Below are 19,513 nucleotides of genomic sequence, written 5' to 3'. Positions count from 1 at the left end.
ATAAGTCATCTTCAGTTTTGAAATAACACTTTGTAATTTTATACTGCTTAACATAATTATAGCGTTTCGTTGCTATATTAGAAAAATTAAAAAAAAAAGCTAATTTTAAAACGTTTACGTATCGTTCTTAAACTGTATTTATCAATTTATATTATACCAGCTGTGCCCGTGACTTCGTCCGCGTGGAATTTAACAAAAAAAGTTATTGCTTAGTTCGCAGAGTTATAAAATAATAAATTTGTAAAATAAAAGTAGCCTAAGTTACTCCTTACTATCAGCTGTCTGCCAGAAAAAGTCCTGTCAAAATCGGTCCAGCCGTTTTAGAGATTAGCTGGAACAAACAGACAGACAGACAGATAAAAATTGCAAAAATGTTATTTTGGTATATGTACCGTGTATAACATCCATATGAATTTCGTAAAAAGCGGTTATTTTAATATTACAAACAGACACTCCAATTTTATTGATTTGTATAAATGTATAGATTGAAATATATGATGTATTATATGTATGTCTTGTATATTACTTACTTAGGTATTGTCAAACTAAAATTAGTTTGCCAAGTCTTGGCGATTCTTCTCTGCAGTATCTACATTCCGAATCGGTGGTACCTTTACTTTTACAAAAATAATAATTTATTTTTAGTTTTAATTTGTAAAATGACGATTCGAAAGTGCTCTTTGAGCCTATATGAATAAAGCATAGGGTTCTTTCTCCATGTAGGAGAAGAATCGAAGCTTGATCCACAACGCTCCTCCAAACTACGGCGAATTTATTCTCTACTAACAGTAACGATCATTATCAGTTATTTATGATAACGAACGGGACCGAAATCTTAACGTGCTCTCCGAGGTAAGGTAACCCACAAGGACAGATATCCAAACCAGAAATAAATATTATCACAAATACAAATATCCGTCCCGAGATGGAATCGAACCCGCAAACCGTCGATGTTTTAGGCGCCTATACGCACCACTGCACCAGAGCGGTTGTTTTTGTCGCTAGCAAATGTTATTTGAACATAATATCTCGGTCTATAAATAAGCTTTCAAATAAAAATATTTTAATTATGTGTCTGGTTACTATTGAGTTGGTCTTTTAATTAAAAGAGATTAAAAAAAAAACCTTGAGCGGAGAAAACGTAGTCACACTATGGATATGTCAAGTATGAAATAATGATAATTTAAATTTCTCTTCTTAAATATTTTTAAATGTTACCGGCATCTATCTTATGTTTGATTTTAATTTCTAATGGTATACTAGAAGTTGTATCAACTATAGCTGTATGTATACTTTTTAGCAGAGGTCGACAAACATCTGAAGAATCTCTGGCTTGACTGTTGGATTATGGTCGGATACAAGATATGTTAAAAACAAAAATAAAAGCTATCAATAATAATACGTACGTAATAGCAATAAAATCGATTTAGATAATTGTTTTATGCACTATAACAATGCAATAAAACATAATGACGTCATCATTAATATCACGATAACTGTACTGGTATCACAATTCATGTCACAGCCTTACAATTGCTAGGAATACCAAGCCATGGACTTCTTCTACATGACGTTATTGTTTATTGATAAAAATACTAACTTTAATTATATAGTTTTTTTTAAGTATTAAAACTTTCCGTGGGCCTTAAGAAACATACAAAAAATAAATTAACCGAATTGGTCGACCCATTCTCGAGTTATGCGCTTAGCAACATTTATTTTTATTTATATAAGATAGATAGATATATGTATTTATGTTAGTTATTTTAACAAAGGAAGTGAGGTTATCTTCTTATCTGTACGACTCGTATATTGTATTTATAACCATGTATTTTGGCCATGACCACCGTCGCGTATTCGATTCCAACGTCTTGTATTTACACAAATTTGTTTCGTATCTTGATGTTTGCCCTTAGCGTTCTCGTTCCTCATACTTCTTTAAAGGATGTTTAAATTCATTGGTTTAGTTGTTTAGTTTAATTATATCATTTAAAAAATGTATATATTTCACATAATAAAAATGAAAACGATAGTTAAAGCAGGGAAGACTAGTGATTAATTGCGACTTTTGCTCTTAAACTCTACTTTTCTGTTGATATAAGATAAAACATAATAGTTCATTACTCCCTCACAAGTGATCATTCCAAATTGACTTACAACAATTACAAAATGCTCACACTCAGAGTTCCCACTCGAAGTAGACCATCGTAGCGAGTAATCTTCTAACACGTCTTTTGCATGGAAAATAAATATTAATAATGTAATATTAGTCTAATGTCTTTTACTATTCTGACTACCTTTACAAGCAGCTTTAACTTAGATCAGTATGACTACGCATAAGTTTTTGTAATTATCCGATAACGATGATTTTTTTTAATGGAATAAAATAAAATCAAAATGTAAAAAAAGCTATCCGAGCACAAAAAAAAAACGGGATGGGATTGTAAAACACAAAACATTACACGAAATCAGTCATTGTGGAAAACTTGGTAAGTAATATCGAGGAGTTTCATTTTACAGTTATAATATCTATTATAATATCTATTATTATATCTAATATCATTTTACATGACGTTTTAAATGCTTTGAAGAATAGTACATTATAAAAAAGTATGAGTATATTTATATAGAAAAACGATATTTTGCACAAATCATTGTCGAGCTCTCGAGACTTTCTTTAAAATTAATTTAAAATGACTTCTTTATTATATTATTATGATTTTTTTATTATCTACATTATAAACCTAATCAAATTAAATACGATGAGACCTAATAAAACCTGAGAGATAAGAAAAACGAACACGTATAAAAAATTTATAACCGTGGTATACTTTTTAGCACGCTCCTGTATTATCATTACTTTTTATCTATTAATATTTTAATGAAAAGAATTTATTACCCAGTTATATATAGTAGAGATATTATATTGTAAAAAAATTACAAATAATAAATTTAAAGTAAAAAGCATTTTAAATGACAAGCTTTTATTTTAAATGCCCTAAAATTTCACTATCAACATAGAGGTATGACACAATTTATATGGTACTAGCTTCTGCGCGCGACTTCGTCCGCGTGGAACAGATGCGCGCGCAATACTTGATCAGTATTTTGCTGCGATGTTATTTTAAAATTGCGATATCTCCTGAGATACTCATTGAAATCGAACTATGTAAAAGGCTATTTTGTTTTAAATTAAATACTTGTGGTAAATAACGTATTTATTTAGATAAGGATTAATATCATGTTTATAAAAAGATCTTCGCAAATAATGCATTATTTTAGAACGAACTTGGTTAGCATAAAAAAGGTTATAGTGAGCCAACCTTAAAAGATAGATATATGTTGTCGCGGACTTTTTTTTAGAACTTTTAAATGGGATCAATTCTTTCATACATAATTTTTGCGAAACTTTAACTGTTTTCACAGCGCACGCAGCGGAAGCTCTCAAAAGGAAAAAAGAACCCCGATTTTGAAACATTCTTCATTGGTGTTCCGCTCCTTTTGGTCTTAGCGTGATGATATATAGCCTATAACCTTCCTCGATAAATGGACTATATAACACTAAGAGAATTTTTCAAATCGGTCTAGTAGTTTCTGAGATTAGCGCGTTCAAACAAACAAACAAACTCTTCAGCTTTATAATATTGGTATAGATTAGTATAGATACTCGTAAAAGCTTGTACTCATACTTAGTTGGTTCAGAAATTTTAAAAACTAATCTGATCAACTTATTTAAACTTTCTTGTTTATTTAGATAGGTAAATCTTTCATTTGATATCCATATTGTATGGAATCATAAAAAGCGTAGTTTAGAACTCTATCATATTCGAATTAGAGTAGTTTTATTTTTTGCGTTACTCTCAGCAAGCCTTTTAATTTGATAACCAAATTGTAGGAGTGCATTAAAAATAACTAGTCCGCCATTTTCAAAAGCCCGCTATATTGGTTTGATAGTGACGTCACTCTATTTTTCGAATTACCCTCGACAAGTGGTTTCATTTGAGGTCCCATATTTAGGGATACATTAAAAATAGCTAGTCCACTATCTTGGGTTCCACCATTTTGGATATAGAATGACGTCACGTAGCTTACCAGGCATTGTTATCCCAAGTCAACGTGTATACAACATTTCAGCTCAATCGGTTGAAGATATATGCTTCAAATTTGTGTTGCAAGATTCCACCCTGACAAACATACATACATAAACACATATATACATGCATACATACATTACAAGTTAAATAAAAGATTTAAAAAAGAACCTGTATCCGCAATATGTTATTGCTAAACGAAAGACTTAAAGAAGGGCTGGACTCAATCAGTTCAGCCTATTGCAGTCCACTGCTGGACTGATTTGGCTTTTTTTTAAGTTTTTTAATTCATTACAATTGGTTTTTAATAAAAAGGTAAGAAAATTGCACAGAAAACTAAAAATTTTCAAAATACGTAATGATTATGATTCAAGCATCACGTGTTTTTATGCATGTCTCAAAAAAAAAAAAAAAATAGAAAGCTTATACGTGTTAAAGAACTACTAGCTTTTAACGGTCTTATCTTATTTTATCTTATTTTACAATTGACTTATACTTTATGTAATAGTACTGATAATGATATTACTTATTCGCTATAATAATATAAATACAATATGTACATAGATATATAGTATGTAAATCTTAGTTATTTTAATTTCATTATGTAATGTAAGTTGATAATATAAAATAGAAACAAAATCTTTCAAAACTTCAAAATGTATCTAGTGTACAGATTAATTATAAACTTTATGTAAATTAATATTTTGTTATTTTTTTTTTTTTAAGTCAAGAAAATAATTATAAAAAGAAATATACGCAGAAAATCTTTAATATTTTACTAAACACTGCATACAGCTGTTCGATGATTCAGCCTGTAACATCCCATGGCTGGGCTTTCTCTATGTAGAAGGAGGATCGGAGCTTAATCCACCACGCTGCTCTACTGCGGATTGGCGCATATGTTCCCTACTATATAAGTAACAATTGCTATCAGATAGGTATTTAAGAGAACAACCGCAAACCGCTAGTGAGTCAGTCAGTATACTCTCTACGAATGACGAAATGATCATGTAGATGTAAACATTTTATCATATTAAACAAGATGGATTAACGTCTTTTGACTCTCTCATTCAACAATAATATAGGTATATAGGTACCAAACATGGACCATAATAACTCCTATACATGGAAAACAAACGTAATACGTACTATATATAAAACACGTAAATGAATAAACACATACCAATATAATATACAAGTTATATTACAATTACTCGAAGTACGATAATGATCTTTACGTGCAAGCCTTCGTTTTGATAAAATACCTTTCATAAAACTATCAAATGCGATTGTAAGACTGCCATCTGGGGGTGGGTAAATGGATTTAAAATGTAAATCACAACACGAGTTTAGAAATAACAGATTTTTTGGGCGTACCTAATTGTTTATTTGTTTTGAATCATTTCATTATAAATTCGAAATTTTAAATGGATGTTTGTTGTTAATCTGGTTGAAACTTGGAACTGAGCAGCTGAGGAAACCGCAATAAATGAATCATGATAACTAATAAGCTCAATTTCATCTTAAAATTTCCAAAACATCTGAAGTACAACGTATAATATTGCAAATTCAACAAATGCGTGATAAACGTCTTTTATTTATTAATATTCTCGAAGTCTCGTATTTTTCTATAACAGCATAACCTTAAACTAGTTAATAGTTATCCTGAGAACTCATCGTCCTTGAACGATAAAATAACAAACGAATTGACAAGGTAAAAAAGCCTTTACTACTTTAAATATGAATGCTACAATGCAGTAGCAAAAGACTTAACGTATCCTACAAGTTAGTTGATAAACGCTTTCGCAAGACGAAGCTTCGGATGTTGCGAAAGAAATATATAAACATTACTTGCTGTTTTCATTGCTCTGTAACACTTAAACAGCAGAATTAACAAAATACATATTTTTTATTTTTTTTATGAGAAATAATTACTAATTACACTTCAATGTAAAAAAAATAACTGTAATAGATAAATATAATTGCAGACGTAATTTATACACACACAAAAACAAATTCTCAATAGTGTGCAATATACATAATAATTTTACTATAATCTTTTCATACAAAATACTAGTATTAAAATATTTTCTAAAAACTTTTCTTAAAAAAATAAATATGAATTAAAAATTTACATAGCATTGTTAACATAGATAAATATATATGGGTAAAACAGAAGTGAACCATTTAGCAAACACTCTCAATAACGATAATTATGAATGGTAGATAGTTTTATAAATTTTCGTACCTCCTTGAGATGATGTGATGAATGAGAAAAAATAGGAAATATTCTTACCCATGTTTATGTGTGCTTGGTTTATATAATGGCTAGCACTGGCGGTTGCGGGTTCGATCCCCGCACATGACAAACATTTGTATTGGCCATACAGATGTTGGCCGTGGTCTGGGTGTTTGTGCAGTTCTTGTGGGTCTCACCACCGTGCTTCGAAGAGCATATTAAGTCAGTCGTCAGTCCTGGTTGTTATCATGTACACCTGATAGCGACCGTTACTCATAGTAGGGAATATATCGCTAACCCGCATTGGAGCAGCGTGGTGGATTAAACTCTGATCTTCTCCTACATGAGGACAGGGTCCAGCAGTGACAAATTACAGGCTGAAGCGAAGCTTTATATAATATGTATTACCAGCTAACATCTGTGCCTTTATCTGCACTATTTATTGAATTAGTAATGTATTTTATTTGTAAAAGCAAGACCTTCAAAAAGATAAAAGCAAAGATTATACTTCGCTTAAAGAACTTCTTAGTGTTTTTACACATATTATAAGTTACTTTATAGTACATGAAAATATTGCAGTGTTATTTTTTTTTAATTTAAATGTAAAAATAAAATAGAAAAAGGCCAATTAATGTTTAGGAAACAAAACTAAGAAGACATAACTGCAATATATTTATGTTTTTGTGATGCACTCAGTATTAGACCAGTATCATTTTATTTGCATAGATAATAACAATGTATACTATATTGTAAGCATTTAAAATGTGCTAATTAGCATTTCTTATAATAGTCAGCGATTTATAATTGAAATAAACTTGATATCTTAATATATATAAATTACGTGAAACATTGTTTGTCCATGATGGACTTAACCTTTGGACCTTTTAAGTACTTAACCGATTTTAATCAAATTTGCACACTTTGTGTAGTTTGATCCAACTTGAAAGATAGGCTATATTTTATTTTTATATAAATAATTAATATAGTGACAAAAAAAATAAGGTGGTACGAACTTCACCAGCTAGTATTACATGATTTATTCTAAAAACATTTTTGAATAAAAAGCATTTGCTGACATAAATTTCGACATATGTGATCCTATACTTATTTTAAACAAAATCTTTATTCATCTATTTGACAAGTAAGCAATCATATAAATATAAATAAAAAAGTAATTAAAATCTTAAATATATAACATAAAATTAGGATATAAGTGCTTAACAGTTAAAAAAACAGGTATTAAAACTAAATTTTTATAATTTATAGATACTTTTTGATTTTTTTCCTTTTGAAAAGAAATTATTTATAAGTTATGTAAACAAAGTGTAATCTTATATATAAAATTCTTGTGTCACATTGTTTGTTACCAAACTCCTCCGAAACGGCTGGTCTGATTTTTATGAAATTTTATATGCATATCGGGTAGGTCTGAGAATTAGCCAACATTTATTGTTCGCACCCCTAACTTATAAGGGGTTATTAAGGGGGTTAATAACATACCTGGCAAAACAACATTTGCAGGGTCAGCTAGTATTTATATATATTTATACGTGGAGCCAAATTTAGTTTGGTACTATTACTATGTATTGTAATTTTTTGGTGTTGGTTTTTCAAATATTAATTAATTAATAAATAAATATATTTATCCTAATTTTTTTTTTGGCTGTTTAATTACAGGACTTTTTTTATTTATTCATAATAAAATAAAATGGAAGTATTAATTAAGTTACAATTTTTTTTTCTCTTTAAGATTGGCGACAAAACGATTTTTTATGTGCAGAATAAATTATATTATCATTCAAGTTACTCTACTATAAAACTATTTTTTTACTTCCTGGTTTAGTTCAAGGATATCGATTTCTATGCCAAAGTATTATTCAACGGTAAAACAAAATTCGCGTCAAAAAATTAGAGAATACCTCTATTAAAATAAAACTTTGATTGTTATTCAAAATAACTTAAAATAAAACTAAACAAGAACAACAACACTTTACAAAAATCAATAACTCACTTGATTATCTTGAAAACTATTCGTCCATTCCGAGGTCCATGTTTTAACAGCAAACATATCCGTTTTGTCGTGGATATTATTCAAAAGGCCGACTACATCCATTTTTGTTTTTTGTTTTTTTAATTTTTACCACAATATATTCGAGAACATATCGCCATGTCCAAGCACATTCACCACCAATCAGCTGTTTCGTTAAATGACAATCATGAACTCTAAAGACAAAACGCAAATAATTTTACGTTCAAAGAAACACTACACTCCACTCACGTTTTATGACACTGATGCATAGATAACTAATAAATTATAATCAATATATTTTAAGTCAACGTGAACAAAAAAGTTTATTTAAATAATTATATTATTACTAGCTGACCCCGCAACACGTATTTTTTCCATATATGTGTTATTAACTAGTCTTGGGTAGCACATGTACGATGTACTGAAAGGTTACCTACGTTACTTAGTATTAGTAAGGTACGAAATGTAATAGTATCAAATGTCATTTGCTATTCGGACCTAATCGGACTAATCGTACACTGTAACAGTAGTATCAACTATCACAGTTTACCGCGGTCCGACCAGTTTGTATTATACGTCTATGGGTCCGAGTATCACACTGTCCGACTTTCCGACTGTCCGACTGTCCGACTGTCCGACTGTCCGACTGTCCGACCGTCCTATTGTCCGACTATCCGACTGTCCGACTGTCCAACTGTCCGACTGTCCAACTGTCCGACTGTCTGACTGTCCGACTGTCCGACTGTCCGAATGTCCGACTCTTTGACTGTTCGACTGTCCGAGATGATGTTATTCGTACGACGTTCCTTAGCTCTAAAATGAAACAGAGCTATACAGCAGAACGGTACAAATATACGATTAATGTTGAATGTGTTAAAATCGTACGAGTTACATCGCGTAGCGCATTCTTTTCATTTCGCGTTTTAATGTCCTCTTTTTAATCAAAGTTTTATGAACATAACGTAAACTAATTCCTTTTACTTAAATTAAAAGATTTTTTGTTATAGTTTTCGTTTAGCGTAGGTAAGTAAAAATTGAGAATTTTAGTGATTTAAAAACCTTTTAAATACACTTTTACGTAAAAGGAATTTGTTTACGTTATAGGTATTTATGGAAATCAAATAATGTGTATAATGAGTTTGCTTATTTCACAATCGTATCTTTAGTACTAGAAGACAAAAAAAATGTGTTGAAATTATGAAGAAAAAAAAAAGAATTTCGACCTGTAGACTGTTTTGTAGCCAGGGTACTATTTATTATTATTGGGTCAAAAAATCTAGATTCTACTAAGGTGTTCTAGTATATTTTTCGAAGTGTACGAATTGCGTGCGCACCTGACAACGTCCAACTAAGCCCAAGACTATTACTAACCCCCTTAATCCCCGCCCCCCCCCTTATAACTTTGGGGTATTAAAAATAGATGTTAGCCGATTCTAAGACCTACCTTGGACCTACCAGATACGTACACATCACACTTAATTCATAAAAATTGGTCTAGCCGTTTCAGAGGAGTATTGTATTTGTTACTAATAAGATGACACGAGAATTTTATACATAAGATTTCACTTAATACTACTATATAAATTTTACTATCGAGTACAAATAAATACTAAAAAAATTAAAAACAAAAAAAACAAACAGAATAATTCAATACTTGCAGTCTTAAAAAGTGAAGAAAACTTCTAGTTTTAATCACTCGATGCCTTTTCATAATTCATATGACATCGTTTAATCATTATAATGAAACAACTTTTTCGGATTTTATTGCGGTTTATTAAGTTTTTTAAATGACCGACGTTTCTGATAATTTACGGAGGAGTTTAATCATCAAATGATTTGATCAAAGTTGATGAGATGCAATGATATAATAAATCTATTCTCACCTCAAAGATGAGATGAGAGTAAAAATACGATAATTTTTAGTTCTTTTAGAAGAAATCATTTTGCATTTTTTAAATTGATAATCTTCGGAATTTACTAAAAGTTAGAATATCAAGAACATTATTACATATATATTTAATTATTTTGTCTTATTAATGGTAAAAGTTTGAAAAATATTTTCGAATGAGTTGTCTATGGATCCATTCACAGTTATGTAACTCACTTTTGACATAAAAACATAAAATCAGTACTACGCTCTTTGGTACAGGGCACTTCGTGGATCTTGACATTTTGACAATCACTTTCGCTTCATTTTCATTCCAGTTCATTTTAGTGTTTGAAGCAGACGTGGTTTTCATTGGAAATCGAAAGCATATATATATTTTTTTTATTTAAATATAAAATACCATTACATTTAAGGTAAGGTGTAGTTCCTAGTAATAACGATAACGTGTTTTCTTCCAATAAATTTATCATGGACGGATCAATATGGCGGGCGGCCCACATGTAAAGTGTAATTATTGTTACAGATGTCACGCTATCGCGAATGGGATCTTTCTTGCAAAGTGTATGTAGGTAATCTTGGAACAAATGCATCCAAATATGAGATTGAGAAAGTATTTTCAAAATATGGAAGCATTAGAAATGTGTGGGTTGCGAGAAATCCACCGGGGTTTGCATTCGTGGAGTATGAAGATCCCCGTGACGCAGAAGATTCTGTTCGTGGTTTAGACGGCACGTAAGTATCTAAGTAATATAGTATATGTTGAAATAAATTATTCATAATACGCGCAGTTATCGATTTCTTCTGATTCCGTTGTAGACCAGACGCCATGTTGTTAGTCGCCATTTTGGCTACAAATTTTCGATCCATACTTTACGACTCTACGTTATTGACTATGATTTTTGTATATGTTTAAAAATCAGCAGATAGTAGTGTCATAGAAATAGTTGAATAGCACCTGAGTGTCGTTGACATGGCGTCCGGCTAATTTGAAGTACTATTTCGAGTGGCTTTGCTGCATCACTCATGTTATTTGAAGTTTCAAATAGCGACGCTACTATGGCATTATGGTCTTTAGTAACTAGTGTCTTAAGTCTTGAAAAATACACTTTTCATTAACTAGACTTTTTGTCAAATCATAAGTCAATTTAGTTAGTTATTTGCTTAAGAAAGCTATTGTAGTGAAAATAAAACTGATTTTAAAGTACTTGTAAAATTTTCATTAATTTGTCCTAAATGGTCTCAAGTTGCTGGTTCAGTAATGCAAAAAATTGCCTCTAGTGCAGAGCTTATGCAGCCGTCAGAAAGGTCAAATAAATTTTTTCACATTTCTACATAGGACAATATTTCATACGCTATTTTTTATTCATCTTTAAGAATATTGTACACTTCCTATCCGTCACTACTATATCGTGTCCTATGCCCAAAGGTTATCTTGAAGAAATCGCTCTTGAGCGATAAGATCGCCTTTGTACATCTTTTTTTTTTTTAAGTTAAACAGTAGTCTGTTTGTTTATATTTTGGTGTACAATAAAGAATATATTATTATTATTAATATTTGAAAGCAAGTTCTTTTCTAATATGCTATTTATGAAAATAGGTGATAACTTATCTATCGACATAATTTGGATTAAAAAAAATTACCTTAACCTATCTAACTTCAAAATGCAGTTCCTGATCTAAATCCTAGCCGATATTACCTTGCTTTGAATATTATACACTTTAAAAAAAAACTCAAAATTTGGGCTTAAATTTATAAAAAAAAAGATATTAGCATATAATATAGGTCTATCCCAGCCATTTGTATTTTAAAATTTTATTTTTGTGTAAAATTCTTTTAACATACCTATGTTGCGTCTAGTGTGTAGGTGAAACAAATTTAAATTACTATGAATTATTAGCATTTACGGAGTATTTATATATATATATATATATATATATATATATATATATAACTTTGAATCTATTGGATTTAACAAGTTTTTGCTAGGGACATAACTAAGTCTTTTGAAGAGTTTTAAATTATGAAAAGTACTTCTAATGTGTTGGGTTATTCTAAATATTAATTTATCTTTGTAGGTAAATTCATTGTATTTGTTTGCACGCTCCTTAGATCCGTTCCACCTTTAATGTGAAACGCTTGAGTCATAAGTGTGCTAGATTATAATACCTCCAAACTAAGACTGAGATGAGTTTTTTTCTTTTAAATTTTCTCTTGTCTTGGAATGGGGAACACTTTAATATTTGTTTAGATAATATAAGTATTTTAAAATCTTGTGCCTATCTCTGTCCTATTTTTGTGTAAAATAAAATTTCATGGAAATTACAATACTTCTCAGACGTTGCTGTGGAACAAGAATTCGAGTTGAGATGTCGAATGGTAGAACACGAAGAGATAGACGGTACTCCAGGTAAGTTAACAGATATTATAAAGAGAGATAATTTTATAACATCTAATCTTGTGGCACTAATGCATTCAGCCGTGCAGTGAAATAATATGATTTTTTTTTAATATTAAATGCATAATGCACTGGTGCCCTAGTTGAAAGTAAAAATGTAATGTATTTTACCCTCATCTAAAGAAATATTCACAATTTGAGTTTCGCTTTAAATAATAAAATTTTTGGTAGATTTGTTAGATTAATTCAAAAAGGAGTAACTAAATGTGGTGGGTGTTGGAACGTTTGCAGGTCCATTTTATCAACCAACCACCAACACACCAACGACCTCACCACATCTCTTCACCACAACTACGGCTTCTTTACCAATAAGACATCCGCGACCGTCGCTCGCAACTACATCCCGCTCGACTTCTGCGATCGGCTCTCCAAACTACTACGCGCAGCTGAAGCCTTCGCCAACTGCATCCCCTTCCTCTTAACGGCCATAACCTAATCCTGTAATTCCTAAATGCCTGGACCCAAATCTTAAAACTAATGAGAGCCACACAGTAGGAACCTACAAAGTCCTGTGTAATCATTTCAAAATCCTGATGCTTCACGTCTGCACACTCTCGTCGTCATCGAGTCACCGAAATAAACACCGACTTACGACGCTCAACTTCTCCCCGTGTCCGCAATTTGTTCTCGAAACTTCTGGTTAAAGTCATCATTTGAAGATCACGTTGAAACTAGCTCAGCCAAGGTATTCGAACCCCCTTCGGCCTCACAGGAGACCTCACAACGCTCGACGACCTTCAGGCTCACCAAGTCTCGGTACTTTTTGAATCCTATACTTAGCACTACCTTACCTTATACCTGTATATAGAAATAGAAAAAATAAATACGTATTTTGCGAGCGAAGTTAAATTATTTATGTGGGGAGAAAATAAATATTTAACTTTAAATATTTAGTTACCATTAATTAGTGTACAAATATTACTAACTTAAATATAAAAAATACTGCCCTAGCAATATCACACAAAACGTGATAGGCTATGTATCAATATAGTATATACAAGTCAATATCCTTAAGGGGATGGAAGTATAAACCGGCAGAATTACAAACAACTGGCAGAAACATTGTAATAGTGGAAGTACCTCGTTTTAATTGTCTAATATCTCCAGATCCCGCAGTCGTAGCCCACGTCGGCGATCTTATTCTCGGGGACGCTCCGGATCTCCCAGACGCTCCCCATCAGTGCGTCGCCGCTCACCCTCCGTGCGACGCTCCCGATCACGCGACCGACGTAGCCGGTCAGATAGCAAGAGCAGGTACATAAGTCCAGAGAAAAGCCCCTACCGTCGCACCACATCACGTTCCAATTCTCGAGAACAACGCAGTCGATCAGACAGTAGGAACAGGTAATTCGAGTTTGTTATTTATGTTTTATATAAACAGTCAGCCAGCGTTGGGACCACATGTCCTGTCCGCACAACTTTTATCAACGACAGGTATTAAAACTGTTGTGACTTAGACTATTTCTTTTTTTGGTTGTAATAAAATCACTTGTAGTGGTCGATAAGCACTAAAATCTATTTAATTTAATAATCTTTTTTTTTTTTAAATATGGCAAACTTATATAAATCATATTTTGTGTTTCAGATACTAAACATGTGATGAATACTGGTAATAATTTTGGACAGTTTTAATGAACTGTATTATAGTGATGAAAGTGATTTAAGTTTGTGTGTATTGAGATTTAGTGTTATATAAAGCTTTAGAACTCATTTCACTGGTTGTGGATAATGCTAATTGAAGGATGACTGTATTCAACAGATATAAGTTATTGATATATCAATCCTTTTTACCATCAAATTTCTATATATTTGTGGGATATTTCTATTCGCAATTGTGAAGTTGTAGTTGAGGTAAAACAAGTCCTAATAGCCTATTCTACCTCCTGCTGTGTTAAAGTCTATTCGTAGCGTATGTATAATCTTCTATCTTCGTATCATACAGTATCCTGCACAACTGGTGAAACAGCTCCTTAGTATAATGAAATGACTTTATCGGATTTTATTGTGGTTTATTAGGTTTTTACATTCTCAACATTTAGGATACTTTACAGCAACCATGGTTATGCGAGGACTCCTCCCCAGAAATCCGAAAAAGTTGTTTCAGCCCCTCCTTGTAAATTACATATTTGTATAAATTATCAATTTTAATAATGTGACTGTTTCAGTTGGCACCTTACTGTCTTCTGTAATAGGTATATAATTACTTTTAAGTCTACAAAAAATAAATTATTAGATTTTAAATAATGGTTTTATTTACCAAATACTGGCTTAACATTGTAAATAAAGATCTTCAAAACAGATTCTAAGTTATTACATCACTATCCCTGTATAATAATTTATAAAATTCACATCAGCTGTTTTTTCTATTTAATTGATTTTTATCATTTAAACTGACAGGTACTTGTTTTCTAGCAATGAAGAAGTCAAAATAAAAATATGTGCCCACCGTAACTAGCACTGCACCTATAATGTGTAAAAGAGTTAAATTACTTTTAAAAACTATAGAAGATATGAGAAGAGATATAAATTTTCTCAATGTTAATATAAATGTCACAGTCATTGAAGACTTCTTTGTTGCTAGTTCATGGACGGAATGTGAGCAGTATATTTGAGTTACAATATTCAGAGCAAGAATTAACCAACAAAATGATGTCAAACTAAAAGTTGTGTTGTAGAGTTGAGGGAATATTCCCAAAAATAATGGCAATGGCAATGAGTGAGTGTAGAAGACCATCTGAAACAAACAATATATATTTAAAAAAATATATTAACACACCCATTCACCTATATCTAAATGAAGCATCTTGAATGCATTACTGGGCTAATGTAGTAGTTATTTCAATATAATATTATATATGCGCTTCAGCCTGTAATATCATGCTTTTTCTCTTTCTCCATGTAGAAGAAGGACCAGAGCTTAATCTACTATGCTGCTCTACTGTCAGTTGGTGGATAAATTGCCTACTATGAATAACAATCGGTATTAGGTGTAGATGATAACCGGGACTGACAGCTTAACGCACTCTCTGAGGCGAGTTGGGGAGACAAGGATTAGTCCTTGTCTCCCAAACCAAATCGTTTTTTTTTTTTTTTTTGTATAAATGCAAATATGCACTCTGAGTGACAATCAAACCTAGGATTGTCTGTGTTTAGGCGCTGCTGACACGGAACATGCACCGTTACACCAGAGCAGTTGTCATTAATGTTAAGATTATGTAATATTTAAATTTAATAATATTATAAAATCTTGATTTACACTTAAAAAATAGATATAAATAGAATAAAATGATGATTAGAATCTGATGAGTATATATTTTTTTTCTATACTAATTTTATAAAGAAGGAAAAATGATTTTTATTTGTAAAAGATAAACTTACAACTACTGAATCAATTAGAAATAATCATCAAGGTACAGGGAATACAATATAATATAAATTTTATTTTTATATATCATTTTTAATACTGTTAAAACCTGTATTGGTGTGTGAAAAAGTGTAAATAAGTGAGTGACAGAATAATATAATGCCTGTGAGTGATAAACTAATATTGTAGTCAAGTGTACATGAGAAATAGATATGTTTTATGTACTACCACTTGCCTCTTCGGGATGTTTACCATATTTAGTAAACAATATCTCTTGTTGTATACCCACTAAAGCACCAACTATAAGCATGGTCAGTAAAATTGATACTCCTAAACACCAGTGCAGGAAAGTGCCCTTTCTTTCCTCCACCACTGTAGCCCCTCCCAACGTGGCTAGTAGAACACCAATACTGATTATAACTGAACCAATCATAGCATTTGTTCTTGGTTTTCTTTTTTTTACATACCAAGAAACTAACATACTAGCTGGTGACGATGCTGACCTGAAATTTAAATTAATCCTATTTAAAATTATGCATAATTTTGTGCCTTAAAAAAATAGTTTTAAATTAATTCAAGTATGAGGGCTAGCAAGTAAAATGTAAATAACTACTTATATACTTTAATTTAAGTGTTAAACCTAACATCTTAATTCTAATTTGGATGTGGCAGTTGAAAAAAAAATTGTTAGTATGATGTATGACAGTAAATTACCTTATAATCATATGAAGTGTTGAAGGCACATTTAAAGCATAAACATAATTATTGGCTACGCTAGTGATAAAATATAGAGATATTAACAAAACATATTGCCTTAAGGGTATTTTTGGTTGCAGCTGAAATAAAATATTAGTAAATATAATTGGGATATATGTACAATCGAGGAGTGTAATTTATGGATAGGTTAGGGTTATTTTTTTTTTTTGTTAAACGAAACTATCGTTAACGTTGTACTTCTTAAGTTAGATAGGTTAGGGTTAAATTACACTCCTCGATTGTACATAATTACCTATAATTGGAAAACAGAAGCGGTAAGTTATAAAAATTAACTACATTCTTACCACGTTATATTTTAAAGTTATGAAACCTTGTAAACTGATAAAGAAGAATTGAAGGAATGTTACTAAATTCGCACTATCTGGGGCTCTCGCCATTAATATTTCCATTAAAAAAGCATTACAACAACAAGTAAAAAAAACTTTATTGGTAAATTTTAGGTGAGCCATTTTAATTTTAAAAATAATTAAACCTGAATGTTATCGTATTGGACGGAATAAAAAATATTCATTGGTATGTACTCCAAACAGTACACTTGACGTTAATTAGTGCCACGCTCGCAATCATTTTTTAACACAAGTAAAACATAACTATAATAATATTGTATGCTCTTTGATAACTTTTAAATTATAGACCGTGGTGTCAAGATTTGATAACTTTTAAAAGTTAAAACTGTCACGTGCTTTGTCATATGAAGTGTCAGTTAGGGTTGTTAAAAAAGTATCGATATTTTTAGCCGATATATTTTGATCCGATCTTGGTACAAAATATCGAATATCGAAAATTGTATCAGAAACGATGTTTATTTTTATTTAAGTAACTGAATACGGATAGCGTAGCATGTAAAGAGCAGAGTTTTCTACTTTCACTACCGGACAAACACAAGTTTGCCTAACTCAAAAAATTGGTTTAAAAATATTAGTTTAAGATATATTTTTAGTTTTTAATATTTGTGTAATTATTTCCTAATAAAAAGGAATACTTATAAAAATTCTTTAATTTTTATTCGCTTCAGCCTGTAATATCCCACTGGCATACTGGGCATAGGCCTCTTTCCCCATGTAGAAGAAGGATCAGAGCTTAATCCACCACGCTGCTCCAATGCGGGTTGGCGGATATATTCCCTACTATGAGTAACGATCGCTATCAGGTGTTCTATCATGTTAACAACCGGTACAGACGGCTTAACGTCATTTTTATTAAGACTTGTATATTAAAATAATTTACATTTTATGTTAAAATACTATCAATAATATTGAGCTAAATACAGTATTAAAAACACAAAAACTTTTGAAAATTTGACCGGTTTTCCGTATATTTTCTGCGATATATCGGCGTCTATATTGATATTTTAATAAATATCGATACATCGATATTTTTTTCCCTAACGACATCCCTAGTGGTAGTGTAGAACACGGTATTCGACACAGGTCTTGCAACAACAGTAGTAAGGGGTGAAGGTATGTCGGCTTAGGCTCACTGTATTTGGCCCCACTTTTTTCGATTTTTGATTTTTTTTTATTTTTAACAATTTCCTTATTTTCTATTCGCGAAGCTAATTCCGTTCTGTGACCATTTTGAGGCGAGGCTGAGTGACAAAAATAAAAATACCTAATAAGGGTCAAACTTCAGGGTGAACATTTGTTTAATTAACTATAAATAAATAAAAGACGAACACATGATTTTTACATTCGAAAAATAACGAACAAATAAAAAATAAAAAGTTGAAAAAAGTGAGGTCAAATTCAGTGAGCCGTCGGTTTAAAGGGGTGATAGACATGCGAGTAAGTTTGCGAACTTGTGGCTGGACGACCTTTTTCGCCAGTGTGTCACCCTAAATACGCGTAATTTAAAACCGCCGAGTAAGTTTGTTGGCGATTCGACAAGTTTGAAATTTTGTTCGTAACCCACCTGCACTCGTGCGTGTGGCAGCACTTCGAACCGCGAACCACCAATTTTAACCAACTTCCAAAAATGGACGAGGTTCTCAATTCGATTCACAATCTTAGAACTTTTAACTGGGTGGACCGATTTTCATGAATTTTATGTTAATCAAAAGGTAGTGCGTGTTGTGTGGTCCCATTTAAATTTGATTGTGATCTCAGTCAGATGATTGTGAATCAGTTTTGGGTTATATCTAATATTGCGTATTTACTTGACTCTTTTTTCGTCTACCTACAATGTGTTACTTGTCGATGTAATTGAAGTCGGTTTTTTTTAAATCACATTTATTTTTCACTAGTCCGTGGACGCGCAACGCTTGTAGTGAAGGTATTTGTAATTTTTATTTCTTTTGATTGAGAAATTACTCAAAATTAATTATTTCAGAACTTCGTCTTTTTTGGTTTTTTTAATGTAATACGATAGAATTAATAAATAGCATAAAGCTTCTTCTGTCGATGACATTGCAATACAGAATGAGTAAGCTTCACGTGTGTCACCGAAGTCGAGCCGAATAAGTACGCGATCTTAAAAACCGCGTTCTTTAAGTTCGTACGTCTATCACCTCCTTAATGGTTGCGCTTTTCTTTTCCATTTACGGTCACCAGACTATAGATGGGTGAGCTATGCAACGAAGACAGAATAGCGTTCTGTCTCTTTTTAACTTATTTATGTTTTAAAATATAAAAATTGACAATGAAAGGTCACTCAACCGGCGGGCGTGCACA

At 31.5% G+C, this 19,513-nt stretch overlaps 4 protein-coding genes and 1 non-coding gene across 5 annotated transcripts in view; 3 read left to right on the top strand and 2 right to left on the bottom strand.

The window, feature by feature from the left end:
• Positions 1-8,832, bottom strand: part of LOC123666180 (neuropathy target esterase sws) — a 40,985-nt gene extending 32,153 nt beyond the window's left edge. Inside the window, exon 1 of the mRNA XM_045600382.1 lies at positions 8,342-8,832. Coding sequence (XP_045456338.1) covers positions 8,342-8,443 — 102 coding nt within the window. The 5' untranslated portion in view covers positions 8,444-8,832. The remainder of the gene's footprint in view (positions 1-8,341) is intronic.
• Positions 8,833-10,503: 1,671 nt separating this feature from the next.
• Positions 10,504-13,546, top strand: LOC123666212 (RNA-binding protein 1-like). Its single transcript, XM_045600408.1, has 4 exons — positions 10,504-10,660; positions 10,771-10,979; positions 12,584-12,655; positions 12,935-13,546. The coding sequence occupies exons 2-4, from the start codon at positions 10,771-10,773 to the stop codon at positions 13,137-13,139; spliced, it is 486 nt and encodes a 161-aa protein (XP_045456364.1). The 5' UTR covers positions 10,504-10,660; the 3' UTR covers positions 13,140-13,546.
• LOC123667367 lies at positions 12,344-12,480 on the top strand. The gene has a single exon (XR_006745427.1). It is a non-coding gene; the product is annotated as a small nucleolar RNA SNORA53 (small nucleolar RNA).
• LOC123662390 (pre-mRNA-splicing factor 38A-like) lies at positions 13,284-14,944 on the top strand (the record flags this gene model as incomplete). Its single annotated transcript, XM_045597238.1, has 3 exons — positions 13,284-13,459; positions 13,811-14,047; positions 14,289-14,944. Coding segments are annotated over 3 exons (420 nt in total), but the record flags the coding sequence as incomplete, so codon positions are not given.
• On the bottom strand, positions 14,933-17,512 carry LOC123666202 (UDP-xylose and UDP-N-acetylglucosamine transporter-like). Its single transcript, XM_045600401.1, has 4 exons — positions 17,129-17,512; positions 16,782-16,903; positions 16,303-16,570; positions 14,933-15,437 (listed from the first exon to the last, which is right to left on the bottom strand). Exons 1-4 carry the CDS (start codon positions 17,291-17,293, stop codon positions 15,054-15,056), a joined length of 939 nt encoding a protein of 312 aa, XP_045456357.1. The 5' UTR covers positions 17,294-17,512; the 3' UTR covers positions 14,933-15,053.
• Between the last annotated feature and the right edge of the window lie 2,001 nt (positions 17,513-19,513).

Source organism: Melitaea cinxia, chromosome 2 (genome assembly GCF_905220565.1).
Source record: "Melitaea cinxia chromosome 2, ilMelCinx1.1, whole genome shotgun sequence".
In the NCBI taxonomy this organism is placed as follows: domain Eukaryota; kingdom Metazoa; phylum Arthropoda; class Insecta; order Lepidoptera; family Nymphalidae; genus Melitaea; species Melitaea cinxia.
The sequence above is the reverse complement of the archived record's forward strand: the minus strand, read 5'-3'. Positions and strand labels throughout refer to the sequence as shown.